The sequence below is a fragment of the Alternaria arbusti genome, assembly GCF_024043155.1.
Source record: "Alternaria arbusti strain BMP 1465 chromosome Unknown scaffold_33, whole genome shotgun sequence".
In the NCBI taxonomy this organism is placed as follows: domain Eukaryota; kingdom Fungi; phylum Ascomycota; class Dothideomycetes; order Pleosporales; family Pleosporaceae; genus Alternaria; species Alternaria arbusti.
Genome location: NW_026249973.1, coordinates 128621 through 140645, shown reverse-complemented (window position 1 = coordinate 140645; position 12025 = coordinate 128621). Strand labels below are relative to the sequence as shown.

General features: G+C 53.2%; 5 protein-coding genes across 5 annotated transcripts; 3 read left to right on the top strand and 2 right to left on the bottom strand.

The window, feature by feature from the left end:
- Positions 1-240: 240 nt before the first annotated feature.
- J4E86_011382 (uncharacterized protein) lies at positions 241-3053 on the bottom strand (the record flags this gene model as incomplete). Its single annotated transcript, XM_051451873.1, has 7 exons — positions 241-250; positions 313-502; positions 585-692; positions 746-2190; positions 2246-2373; positions 2433-2736; positions 2791-3053. The coding sequence occupies 7 exons, from the start codon at positions 3051-3053 to the stop codon at positions 241-243; spliced, it is 2448 nt and encodes an 815-aa protein (XP_051297004.1).
- Positions 3054-3522: 469 nt separating this feature from the next.
- On the top strand, positions 3523-4162 carry J4E86_011381 (uncharacterized protein; the record flags this gene model as incomplete). Its single annotated transcript, XM_051451872.1, has 2 exons — positions 3523-3852; positions 4010-4162. The coding sequence occupies 2 exons, from the start codon at positions 3523-3525 to the stop codon at positions 4160-4162; spliced, it is 483 nt and encodes a 160-aa protein (XP_051297003.1).
- Positions 4163-4185: 23 nt separating this feature from the next.
- On the bottom strand, positions 4186-7302 carry J4E86_011380 (uncharacterized protein; the record flags this gene model as incomplete). Its single annotated transcript, XM_051451871.1, has 2 exons — positions 4186-4330; positions 4385-7302. The coding sequence occupies 2 exons, from the start codon at positions 7300-7302 to the stop codon at positions 4186-4188; spliced, it is 3063 nt and encodes a 1020-aa protein (XP_051297002.1).
- Positions 7303-7876: 574 nt separating this feature from the next.
- Positions 7877-9985, top strand: J4E86_011379 (uncharacterized protein; the record flags this gene model as incomplete). The annotated part of the gene is made up of 4 exons (XM_051451870.1): positions 7877-8072; positions 8123-8182; positions 8230-8725; positions 8773-9985. 4 exons carry the CDS (start codon positions 7877-7879, stop codon positions 9983-9985), a joined length of 1965 nt encoding a protein of 654 aa, XP_051297001.1.
- Positions 9986-10645: 660 nt separating this feature from the next.
- Positions 10646-11703, top strand: J4E86_011378 (uncharacterized protein; the record flags this gene model as incomplete). The annotated part of the gene is made up of 3 exons (XM_051451869.1): positions 10646-10774; positions 10853-11035; positions 11092-11703. 3 exons carry the CDS (start codon positions 10646-10648, stop codon positions 11701-11703), a joined length of 924 nt encoding a protein of 307 aa, XP_051297000.1.
- Between the last annotated feature and the right edge of the window lie 322 nt (positions 11704-12025).

The window sequence follows — 12025 nt, the reverse complement described above, 5'->3', positions numbered from 1 at the left end:
CCCCAAGCCATCGCGAACAAAAACTTTGGACTAAACACCGTCCAAATGAAAAGATGCTGCCTCAACACCGTACAAGCCAGCATAACAGCGCCCAGCATACCCCCCGTCCAAAACGTCAACAAAGCAACATGCCCCACCCACTCCTTCCCCTCTTTCCTCGTCTCCCGTCCCTTCTCCTCCTTCCGCGCCAGCTCATTCAACCACTCCCTTTCCTTCGCCACCCAATCCGCAACATGCAGCTCACTCGTATCTATATAGCGTTGCGTGCGACCGTGCGAACCTAGTAGAAGTATACCCGCCAAAGACCAATACACAGGTCCCGCCCAGTTCGACAGGAACACCAGCAGGCCGACAGCGAGCACGTTGTAACCTGAGATACCGTTGTAAGAGTTCGAGAGGTCGATGGAGGAGATGGAGTTGCTGTTTCCGAGGGCGAAGAAGGAGGTTTGGGTTAGGAGGAGGGTTGTTAGGGTTGCGGCTGTGGGGTTGAGGTCCAGGAGGGCTGTGGGGGTTTGGGGGTTAGCACGTTGTGTGAAGAGAGACGGGGTTGATGGGCGATGTGGAGACCAGATGGGGTGGCTTACTGAGGAAGAAGTATTGGAGTCGGAAGAGGAAGTAGAGGGGTATGTTTTGTGCTTTTGTCTGCGTGAGCAGGAAGAGCGTTGTTAGGTCGAAGAAGGCGACGGCGAGTTCTGGGGTGCTGTTAGTAGGCTTATCAATTTCACATGTGATGAGTATGACGTACCGCCGTTGCCTTGCTTCCCTCGTCTCTTTCTCCGCTGTGATCGTGTCCATTCTGCGAACGTGATCCAGACTCCGCTTAGAAGTAAACCTCCGAATACCATGCGCGCAAGACCTACGAGTTCCAACGTCTCGACCATGTCTACCAAGCCTGCGCTAAGGCCGTAGGTCATCTCGGGTGCATCCTTGACGGTAAAGGCGAGTTTGAAGATCAACGCCGTGCCGCAAAGCGGTAGTACAGCAATAGTTCCAAACATGCGATTCTGATCCGTGGACTCAATCTCCACACTGTGCATCTTCTGTTCGCCGTCGAAGGTCGCAATAGAACGCGCAACATGTCTGGCTATGCGGATGGTGACATCCATGTATGTAGCGCCGATGAGAATCCAGAGTATAACGGACGAGTTACCGTGGAAGAGGCCGCTATTGACGATGTCATTAGCACCAGCGTACTTCTGCCCAGTCTGATTCCATCGTCTGACAATCCTGTGTATGGCCAGTGCCATGATGGCAGGATGGAAGATCCAATTGTTGTACCATTCCTTCCGCATGTTGTTGAAGAAGAGGCATAGGAACCAGCCGGAAGTGGCCCAGTACCAGAAGTTGTGCTCTTCTTCCACGTATGAGGATGCGAACATGAGGACAGCGTACAGTACGAGGGCGAAGCCGTAGTAGATGCCAGCTGGCGTGGCAGGTCGGAAAGCAGGGAGTGTGGAATAGCTCAGCGCGCAGATGAGGAAAGCTAGACCGGTTCCGAGGAAGAGGCGAGTGACATTGTAGTTTGAGGCTGTGCTGGACATCATCTCCTGGGCTTCGTGCATGAATTCGTAGACGTTTTCTTGGAAGTCGGCACCACCGCTGATCGCACCGACAGCCGATTGCCAGAGGCATGCTAGCAAGTGGCCGTCAGATAGGTGCGAGCGACTTTCCCCGGATTTGAAGCATGCAAACCCCAGATCATCCTCCGTCAACGGCTGCTCATCGAACCGTAGGCTGGTGTACTTGGCTTCGACGATCTTCTTCATCTGCTTAGCATTGCGGTAGAGAAGTTGCATGCGGTCTGACGGATTATCCCAGAATCCAAGGAACTCCTTCAGGAAGACACCGAGATTGTTCTGTGGGACAGGAAATCCAAGCAGGCCTGCAAGTGTCGGGGCAATGTCGCTCTGTTCAACCAACCGGTAGTACTCGAACTCTCCTTCGTTCTTCGGTTTGATGGGACTCCGCTTGTCAGCCGCTTCAGTGACCTTGCTGAGCTTTGGGCTCATGAAGACGAGTGCGGGAGAGGTCTCGCCTGGCGATGAGCCACCATGGTTGCCGCCATCGTTCATGCCGTGATCGCCGCAGAGTACGAGGAGAGTGTTGGAGAGGTGGTCTTCGTTCTCGATTGCTGCGTAGATGTCGCGAACGATACCATCCATCTCGACTTGCTTAGGGACCATGTTAGGACTGTAGATAGATTAGCATTGTGCCGCTACTCAAGTGAGGGACCAGAGCAGTGCACCTCTTAGGACCAGCCTTATGCCCAATATGATCCAAGCCCAGATAATGCATAATCATAGCATTCCAGTCACTGTTCAGCAACTCATTAGGAACATGCCTCGTCACATTATTGTCAACCTCCGTGAAATCCTGCACTTGAGAATCAACAATCTATTACTCCTACATACAGCGGAGAGCTTATGACTGACCGATACAAAGAAGCTGCTTGTGCCATCGGCGCGCTCAAACACGTTCGGGAAGAGCTTCAGCCAGGTGTCATCGCCGTACATGATCAGCTTTCCTTTCCCATTATCATAGTCCTTCGCCTTGATCTGCGCGAGCCACGTGTCTTGTGTCGCGAGGGTGGACGTCGTGTCTGATTCGGCGAAGTTTAGGATTACGTCTACGAATGAGGGTATGGAGCCTGTCGTTATGGCTTTGACGCGGGGCATGGTGATCGTGGGAGAGGTAGCGTGAGCTGTGAACGGGAGCGCGGTTCCGTCTCGTATCAGACTAGGTAACAGTCAGTTCAATTGCGCGTGCGCAATTGTTCAAGGAGTGCCATACCTCTGCACGAAAGTCATGCCGCTTTCCTCTCCGTACGCGAAGTCGCTCCTCAGCGCATCAACAACCATGAAGATGAGCTTGTCAAACGGTGCCGCGGGTGGCTTCTGCCAATCCTCTCCCATCTTCTCAGACCACGCAAGCTCTTCATACTCCGCTAATCCGGGCATAAAAGGTTTGTACGGGAAGAAGCCTGTCGCGAAGACCAGTATCGCGACCGGGATGAGGAGGTTGGCAACCGCGAGAAGAACCGTTCGAAGCGCCATGATGACCTGTCAATGTGCGTATTAGTTGATTAAAAGTTCAGGACGCGCTCATAGCATGACGAGCAAGTCCAATGCCAGATGGGGAATTTGACGCGTCCAACATGGTGTCGCAAGACGCGACGTTACGTTTGAGGCTCTCAGAACTCAGGGTCCGAGCTCTAACCCCAAAGGCCTTAGTGGGGAACGCCATGGAGCCAATGACATCACTACCTCGGATGAGAGCTTCCTTATTGTCAGCACTTGCTCCGAGCAAGCATTCATGTCTCCAACGCCATTGGGACTTACTGGCTTAGCAAGGACGAGTCTACCTGTGTGTATCCCGATTCGACACACCTTTCTCCCGATCCGTTGCATCCGCTCAGCCACGCATTTCCCGAGATCCGACCGAACTTTCGAAAAGCAGCTCTCTGCATACCTCCAGCAGCAACACCTTCCGCACACTCCGAGCTCATCATCTCCGGCGACCAATATGTCCTTCTTACTTCCTGGTCTTCGTAGGGGCTTGATGCTCAGCACGCCACTCATCTTGTCGACGCCTTTACTGGCGTATCAGTTCCGAAATGCGCAGCGCATACGATGCGATGGTCCGGATCCAATCACCAAGATCAAAAATGACCTCACAAACAACTACACAAATGAAGCGAGAACACCAGTCATCACTCAATCAGGTGCCATGAATCCACAGGCGGTTCGTCAAATTAGCATGGGAAGCATTCTGGGTGTGATTGGAGGACTAGGGATCAGCGTGTTCAGCAAGCCATTGGCTGTACTGATTGGGCTGGGGATCTTTGCTTTGCAGGTAAGTCGACAGCTTTATTTGTGAAGTTTCAATTGGAATCTAGGATACATGGATGGGTACGCCGCATGCATCTGGGGATATCTATGTGGTATATGCAAGACACGCTACCGATCGTTATGCTTGTGATCTCGAAGAAGATGAAACTGACAGAAGATAGTTCATCGAGTCGCGAGGTATCCACGTCATTCCGTACTCATTCCTGGAGCGCCGGGTAAAGTCGATGAATGTCCGATCACTAGTACGCGACAACGTTGCGTTCAAGTTGTCTTTCGGCCTAACCTTCGCAATGGCCGCATTTGCCGAGTTTTAAGTTGCTGGACGATGTGTATTCTTTCAGTAGGCATTGGGCTGTGGGAATCCATGGGCGAATCGATGTGCTGGGTTCATTGTCTGGGGCTGTAGTTGCATTTGCAGTTGCTTGCACGTCTGCCAGAAAGCTTTCACGCTGTCTTTGAAGGCCGCGCCATTTCTTGCGTTTCTGTGTGTATGTCAGTACCAAGATACAGAAATCCAATTCACGAGCTAAACTTACCTGGTCATGCTCTCGATGAGCTTGCGCACCATATCTTGAACACCCTGATCCTGCTGGAACCGCTGTAGAAGCGGCTGCTCTGCCAGCGCACTTGTGATGTATGCCCTAGAGTTCTTGTCGGCTCGAATTAGAGCTCGCAGAGGTGCGACAATGTGCTCTAAACTCGTAAAGTCCACCTCTCCGCATACGTTGGCCATAAGTGCAAGCGTCACTGTCGGACCGAAGTGCGCCACGATCTCCTGCGTTGTAGCCTGGTGAGGGCTATTTGTATTGCCTGCCAGCTCGAAAATGTCTTTCCACAGCTTAGCAGCCGCGCGTTTTGGCAGGACCTCAGGCGACTTGATGGACTCGACGGTGAAGCCGAACATGCCGGACAGATTCTCAGGTGATTCTTGAGTCATGATACGCGGATCAGTGTTGATAAAGTTCTGGATCAGTTCTATACAGCCGACAGCGATTTCCGGGTCGTTGCGTGGATGCTGCAGTGCCCGCATGATGCTAAGGTCGTGTTGGAGTAATCGCTGGGCCTGAGCCTGGAAGCCTTCCGGTTGATGGTGCTTATGCGATGAGATCCAGCAGCATGCTGTCTCCAAGACAAATGGCAGTCTCGGTGTCTGCACAGTGGTTTTCGTGATGAAGTCGATCGCAGCAGAATGAGGTAGTACGAATGGACCCGACACGGTTTCCTTAAAACCTGTGCGGAGAACACAGCACGCCGCTTCGATGATCTCGTCGTTTCCAGGAAACACCTGAGTCATATAGTTGACAAGATTTATGACCTGGTTCTGGATCTCTTTGCCTGGACCTTGCAACCAGAACACTGAAGGCTCCTTGTCGGATTCTAAGTCCACTACTTCTTCGTCCGATGCTTGCATTGCCTTTCCAACGCTTGCAAGACACTTCAAAGTAGTCAGGGCTAGCACTTGGCCTTCTTCTGCATCGCCTCCTTCTTTGGTGATGTTGATTGACTGCATGGCGTCGCGTGTGATGTATTGGAAGAGCTGCCGTACGCCCTCAAACTGCTTCTCTTCTGTATCTTGAGCTTGTACTATGGCGGCGATTCCCTTCAAGACCATACTCTTGGTGAACTCCTCAGCAGTGGCATACGTTAGGAACTGTTCGTACATTTGGAAGAATGAAGGCAGCTCTCCTATCAAGGACTTCCGGCACTCGGAGCAAAGTGAAGCAAAAGACTTGGCAGCGCCGTGAGCGATAGCTGGCTGAGCAAGAGCTGTGAGTAGAAACGGAAGAACTTGAGGGAGGAACTGCGGGTTTCGAAGGAAGAAGTGATTCAAGGCGGCGACAAGTTCCACAGCGGTCCTTCGGGTGATAGCCGGCACACCAGGAGTGCTGGATATGGTTGCGAACAATGGTTGCTCGAACATTCGGGTTAGACGATTGTCGGAATTGTGAGTTAGAGCGTCGGCGATGGCGATCAGACCAAACAGTCCAGTCTCGAGCTCTAACCAGTCACCCGCACCTAGTCCGCGTAAGGCGAAATCGACAAACTGGTCAGTGAGCACGTCACGTAACGGGTCGTATGCCTCCATGATGATATCTCGGACGTCAATGCGGAAGACCTTGAACGTCTTCCTTGCGTCCGAATCCCATGATTCAGTGACGTCAGCAGATGGATAGATAATCTTCTGTACGAGCTCGGAAACTGCTTGGAGAACATTGGTCTTTGCAGTATTCATCCAGTCGGGCACTTGCTCTCCAGCGGCATACAAGAAAGTTTCTTCGGCGATAGCGCTGACATAATTGCTCCAGAAGTCGAGCACCACAGGTGCAATCTCGTCTTCAGCGCCTACCGGGTCTGGGTATTTGAGAAGATTATGCAAGAAGGACATGACCTGCTGATGATGTGTGCTTTCTGGCTGCGTGTAGATAACCTTGGTTTCAAGCAGAATCTGTCCGTAGGCGACAATGATCCGGGCGAGAGAAACGGTTTCGGCGTCGGAGTTATTGAGTATCTCCATGCCCCATGGACCTGAGATTGCTGACCAGAGCATTTCTTGATGTTTTGCTTCGAAGAAAGTAGGGTAGTTTTCAAGGATCTCAGCTACTAGTTCCATGGCATCTTCAACATGATATTCCAGACACGTCAGTGCGAGCTCATTCACTGACCGGAGATGTTGGAGCTTCTCGAGGTCGTCTTTGAACTCGGATTGGGCGTAGAAGATCCATCCGGTAAAGCACTTGAGAGCGGCGATGCAAATCTTCTCGCCTTGCTGCACTGATTGTGCGTAGTTGGGGTCGTCGATGGAGATTGACAGCCATTTAATGCCACGACCGAATGAAACGTGGAGAAGAATTTCAACGCTCTCTACGTTTGCTACCATCCGCTCTTGTGACTTCCGGTCTGGGGTGTTAGACGGCTTCTTGGCTTCATCTGCTAAGCTCATGGCAAAGTCAAGCATAACTAGAAGTTGCTCATCGGAGAATTGCGGAAGGAGATCCCATGTTGAAGGTCGTTCTTTCAAAGCCTCGTCTAGGACTGGACGCTGGGCGGCAAACGATGCGGCAAGACTCCTGATGCAGTGGGTCCATACGGAAATGGGCTTTGAGAAGTACTGTGCCAAGGTCGAGCTGACTTTCCGGGTGGCGATGGATGAGCTAGGCCGTGAGACAAGATGATGGATAAGTGTTGAAAGCAGTTGCTCGGACTCTTCTTCGCTTAGTTCAGCCGAGTCGGCGTTGAGCTTAACGGTGAGAGTCAGGGCGCCGAAGAAGCGAACCTGCTCGTTGTCGCTCTTCAAAAGAGCATCTGCAATTTCCCAGCCTTGGGGAGAGCGTTGAAGAACGCGAAGGGTGGCCTCGGTTTCGGCGATCTTCTTTGCTTGGCCGGGTTCGTAGATGGACTTTACTAGGCGTTCAATCTCCTCGTAAGGCAGAGGAAAGGCCCCGTTGCTCGCCATGCTGAGCTTTCTCAAGAGGCTTTGCACTACAGACTGCTGTCAGTCTTGCTGCCAGATGTCAGGGTTCCAGGAACCAGGTCAGACGTTACCGAAAGCAGGAAGGTGCGACGTGAGATATGGAAGGCGCGAAAAGAGGGTACACAAAATCGAGTGCGATGGTGACTGCGATTGGCCCCCTAGACGATAGACATAGCCCGTCGTATTTCGAGATTGTTAGGGATGGCGGTTCTAGGCCGTGCCGAAATATAAAGGTGCAGGGCCGGGAGTTGGGTGAGGCTGCGCGAGGTCGCCTCTACCTGCGCGTATGGTGGGGCAAAATCGGAAGCAGACTACGGCGACGAAAGCTCATGTTAGTGACTGTCCAGCGTCGGGGACCTGGTGTTGCAATAAATACAGATGCGCCTCCCTACGGTGCCTGGGAGTAAGGGCTCTTGCGCTTGGCAAGGCTTGATTGGAGCCCTGGCGATTGCGCTTAGTGCGGGACTGGCTGCGGCGTTGTCGCTGTGCTGTGGGCGGGCACGGCGGGGTGTTATGCATGTCCCGATCGTAGGCGCGAGACCGTGGCATACCCTATATGCTCCTCCCGCGTTTTCTAGGGCGCTCCCACGCGACAGCTGCTGCATATGTAGCCGCAAGGACGCCATCTTTCCGAGTCAGACCCTTCCACGCTTCTGCTGCCTTGCGTGCCATCGACATGTCCAAGGTAGACACGACCCAGCGGCTGGCGGACCTCCGCAAGCTCATGAAGGAGCGCAATGTCGACATCTACAGTAGGCGCGCCCGTGCAGACATGTGATGACATATAGCTGACGCATAGTAGTGGTCCCGTCTGAAGACAGCCACCAGAGCGAGTACATCGCCCCATGTGACGCGCGACGAGGTCAGGCCCCCGCTACCTATCGCATCCCACCCATTGACACCACTCAGAGTACATCAGTGGCTTTACTGGCTCCGCTGGCTATGCAGTTGTCACCCACGACAAGGCCGCCCTCTCCACCGACGGACGCTACTTCAACCAGGCCGAGAAGCAGCTGGACAGCAACTGGGAGCTGCTGAAGCAAGGCATACAGGATGTACCTACCATCCAGGAGTGGACCGCAGACCAGGCTGAGGGAGGCAAGGTCGTTGGTGTAGACCCTAGCGTTGTCACTGCAGCAGACGCCCGCAAGCTTGCCGACAAGATCAAGAAGAAGGGCGGCGAGTACAAGGCCATCGACGAGAACCTGATCGACCTCGTATGGGGAGACAAAAGGCCAGCCCGACCGAGTGAGAAGGTCATTGTGCAGCCTGAGAAATACTCTGGAAAGAGCTTCGAAGACAAGATTGAGGACCTGCGCAAGGAGCTTGAGAAGCGGAAGAGCCTTGGCTTCGTCGTATCGATGCTCGACGAGGTCGCATGGCTTTTCAACCTCCGCGGAAGCGAGTATGAGCATTCTCTCCTAATCAGAGTACGCCACTGACAACATGCAGCATTCCCTACAACCCCGTATTTTTCTCCTACGCCGTCGTCACGTCCACCGCAGCCACCCTATATGTCGACGAAAGCAAGCTCCCCGATGATGTTAAGAAGCACTTGGGCGACAAGGTTACGATCCGACCATACGAGGCTATATTTGGAGATGTCACATTGCTGAGCAAGGAGCTGTTCGAGGCCATGGATAAGACCGAGATACAGAAGAAGTTCCTGACTTCCAACCGAGCATCGTGGGCCCTGAACAAGGCCCTTGGCGGGGACGACAAGGTCGAAGAAACCCGTAGTCCGGTTGGAGATGCAAAGGCAGTCAAGAATGAAGTCGAACTGGAGGGTATGCGTCAATGCCACATCCGTGATGGGGCTGCGCTGAGCGAGTACTTCGCTTGGCTGGAGGACCAACTCATCAACAAGAAGGCCACGCTCGATGAAGTTGACGGTGCCGACAAGCTCGAGGAGATTCGTAAGAAGCACGATATGTTCATGGGTCTTTCTTTCGACACCATCTCATCGACGGGGCCGAACGCAGCTGTTATCCACTACAAGCCGGAGAAGGGTGAGTGCTCGGTCATCGAACCCAAAGCTATATACCTCTGCGATTCTGGAGCGCAATATCGAGATGGTACTACAGACACAACGAGGACCATGCATTTCACGGAGCCGACTGAGATGGAACGTACCGCATATACGCTTGTGCTCAAGGGCAACATGGCTCTCGAGCGCGTCAGGTTCCCCAAGGGTACGACAGGCTTCGCATTAGATAGTCTGGCTCGCCAGTTCCTATGGCAGGAAGGTCTCGACTACCGTCACGGCACTGGACACGGCGTGGGCTCGTTCCTCAACGTACACGAGGGTCCTATCGGAATTGGCACTAGGGTTCAATATTCTGAAGTCTCCTTGGCAGTAGGGAATGTGGTATCTGACGAGCCTGGATACTACGAAGATGGCAAGTTCGGTATCCGCATCGAGAACATGGTCATGGTGCGAGAAGTCGAGACGAAGCACAAGTTCGGTGACAAGCCATTCTTGGGATTCGAGCATGTTACGATGACTCCACACTGCAGGAACCTTGTTGACATGAGCTTGCTTACAGAAGACGAGAAGAGCTTCATCAACGAATACCACAAGGAGGTCTATGAGAAGACGAGCAAATTCTTCGAGAATGACTCTTTGACGTTGGAGTGGTTGAAGCGGGAGACAGCACCGTACTAGAGAACTAGGGTGCCAGCATTCTGAATAGCGCTTTTATGCATCGCAAGGTAGTCTTCGGTATTGGCACGGCATTGGCATACTTACAGCGTTAGTAGTGTATACGGCGACATGCATGGAGCCTGGCGTTTCCACCGTCTATCAGGGTCCAGGGCCGGCTACTGCCCCACTCGGCCCGAAATCACATCAGATGACGGGACAGCTTGTACCATTCTCAGCGACAGCACTACATAGCCAAATGAAACCATTCAAATCCTCTGACTAAGCCGACGGCAATTCACGGCCATGGATCGCACTTTCCCGACGGCTGATTGGCGCATATGCATCGCGTGTGTCAAAGGGCGCATAGCGGGGTCTAGATGTCCCTACGCCGCCGCGGAACATGGCGGGGCAACCTCCGAGCTGCGAAGGCGGGATGGAGGGACCTTACAAAGGCAAAAAAATATTGCGATTCCGCGGGTACATGTACAGGTAATACATCGCGGACGACTTTGACTCACGATCTTACCTTATTTTCCTCCCCTTAGACTTTAATACCTCATCGTCTGTGAAAGTACCTTGCTCTATTACACTACTAATTGACCCGATCTTACTTTACTCATACCTTACCTTACCTCCGACATCTATTCGATTTCCTCCGATCAAAACTCACGATACTTCACAATGGCAACTGAACTCCCCACCACAAACGGCCACGGCGCACAGGATGGCGAGAACAACTTTGCCGTCAAGGCCGGTCTGGCACGCATGTTGAAGGGCGGAGTCATTATGGACGTTGTTAACGCCGAGCAAGTAAGTTTCGTCTTCTCCAAGCTCACTACGCGGCGCTTTGGGTAACGCGACCAATTGCTAACCAATGTCTCCCCACAGGCACGGATAGCAGAAGAAGCCGGTGCATCAGCCGTCATGGCCCTGGAGCGCGTCCCCGCCGACATTCGATCCCAGGGTGGCGTAGCCCGCATGAGCGACCCCAAGATGATCAAGGAGATCATGGACACAGTAACCATCCCCGTCATGGCCAAGGCGCGAATTGGCCATTTCGTCGAATGCCAGGTACATCCAGCACCTCCCCCAAATCCACAAAATGCCTGCTAACACCAACACCCCAGATCCTCGAAGCCCTAGGCGTAGATTACATTGACGAATCCGAAGTCCTGACCCCCGCCGACGCCATCCACCACGTCTCCAAGCACCCCTTCCGCATCCCCTTCGTGTGCGGCTGCCGCGGCCTCGGCGAAGCCCTCCGCCGCATCTCCGAAGGCGCAGCCATGATCCGAACAAAAGGCGAAGCCGGCACGGGCGACGTCATCGAAGCCGTGCGCCACATGCGCACTGTAAACAGCGAGATTGCGCGCGCAAAGAGCATGTCGGACGAGGAACTGTACTCGTACGCAAAGGAGCTCCAGGTCGACTACGCGCTGCTCAAGGAGACGGCTAAGCTGGGCCGTCTGCCTGTTGTCAACTTTGCGGCGGGCGGTGTTGCGACGCCCGCTGATGCCGCGTTGATGATGCAGTTGGGCTGTGATGGTGTATTCGTTGGCTCTGGTATCTTCAAGTCTGGGGATGCGGCGAAGAGGGCTAAGGCTATTGTGCAGGCGGTTACGCATTACAAGGACCCCAAGGTGCTTATGGAGGTTAGCATGGATTTGGGTGAGGCTATGGTTGGTATCAACTGTGGTAGCATGGGCGAGGACGAGAAGCTCGCGAAGAGGGGGTGGTAAATGTGCGACCTTGTAGCGAGAGACGCCTACTGAAGGCGTCTGCAGTTGAAATTGGCGTTTTGGATATTTAGCTCGGGCATGGGTTATGAAAATGTATAGAAGAATAAGCTCAACTCGGAATGGCCATCAGTTCAACATGAATCTTCTTCAACTTCAAATTATATTAGATCGCGATGTATCCCGGTGACATAGAAGAGCCGAGCGAGTGCTGACTGGTAGTTGCGAAACCTACTTCCACAACTTGCAGATCACGTCATACGGAAAGCCGAGGTTACATGCGGAGTCGCAAAAGGTAAAAGATGAGGAGAAGTGATTTAACGTT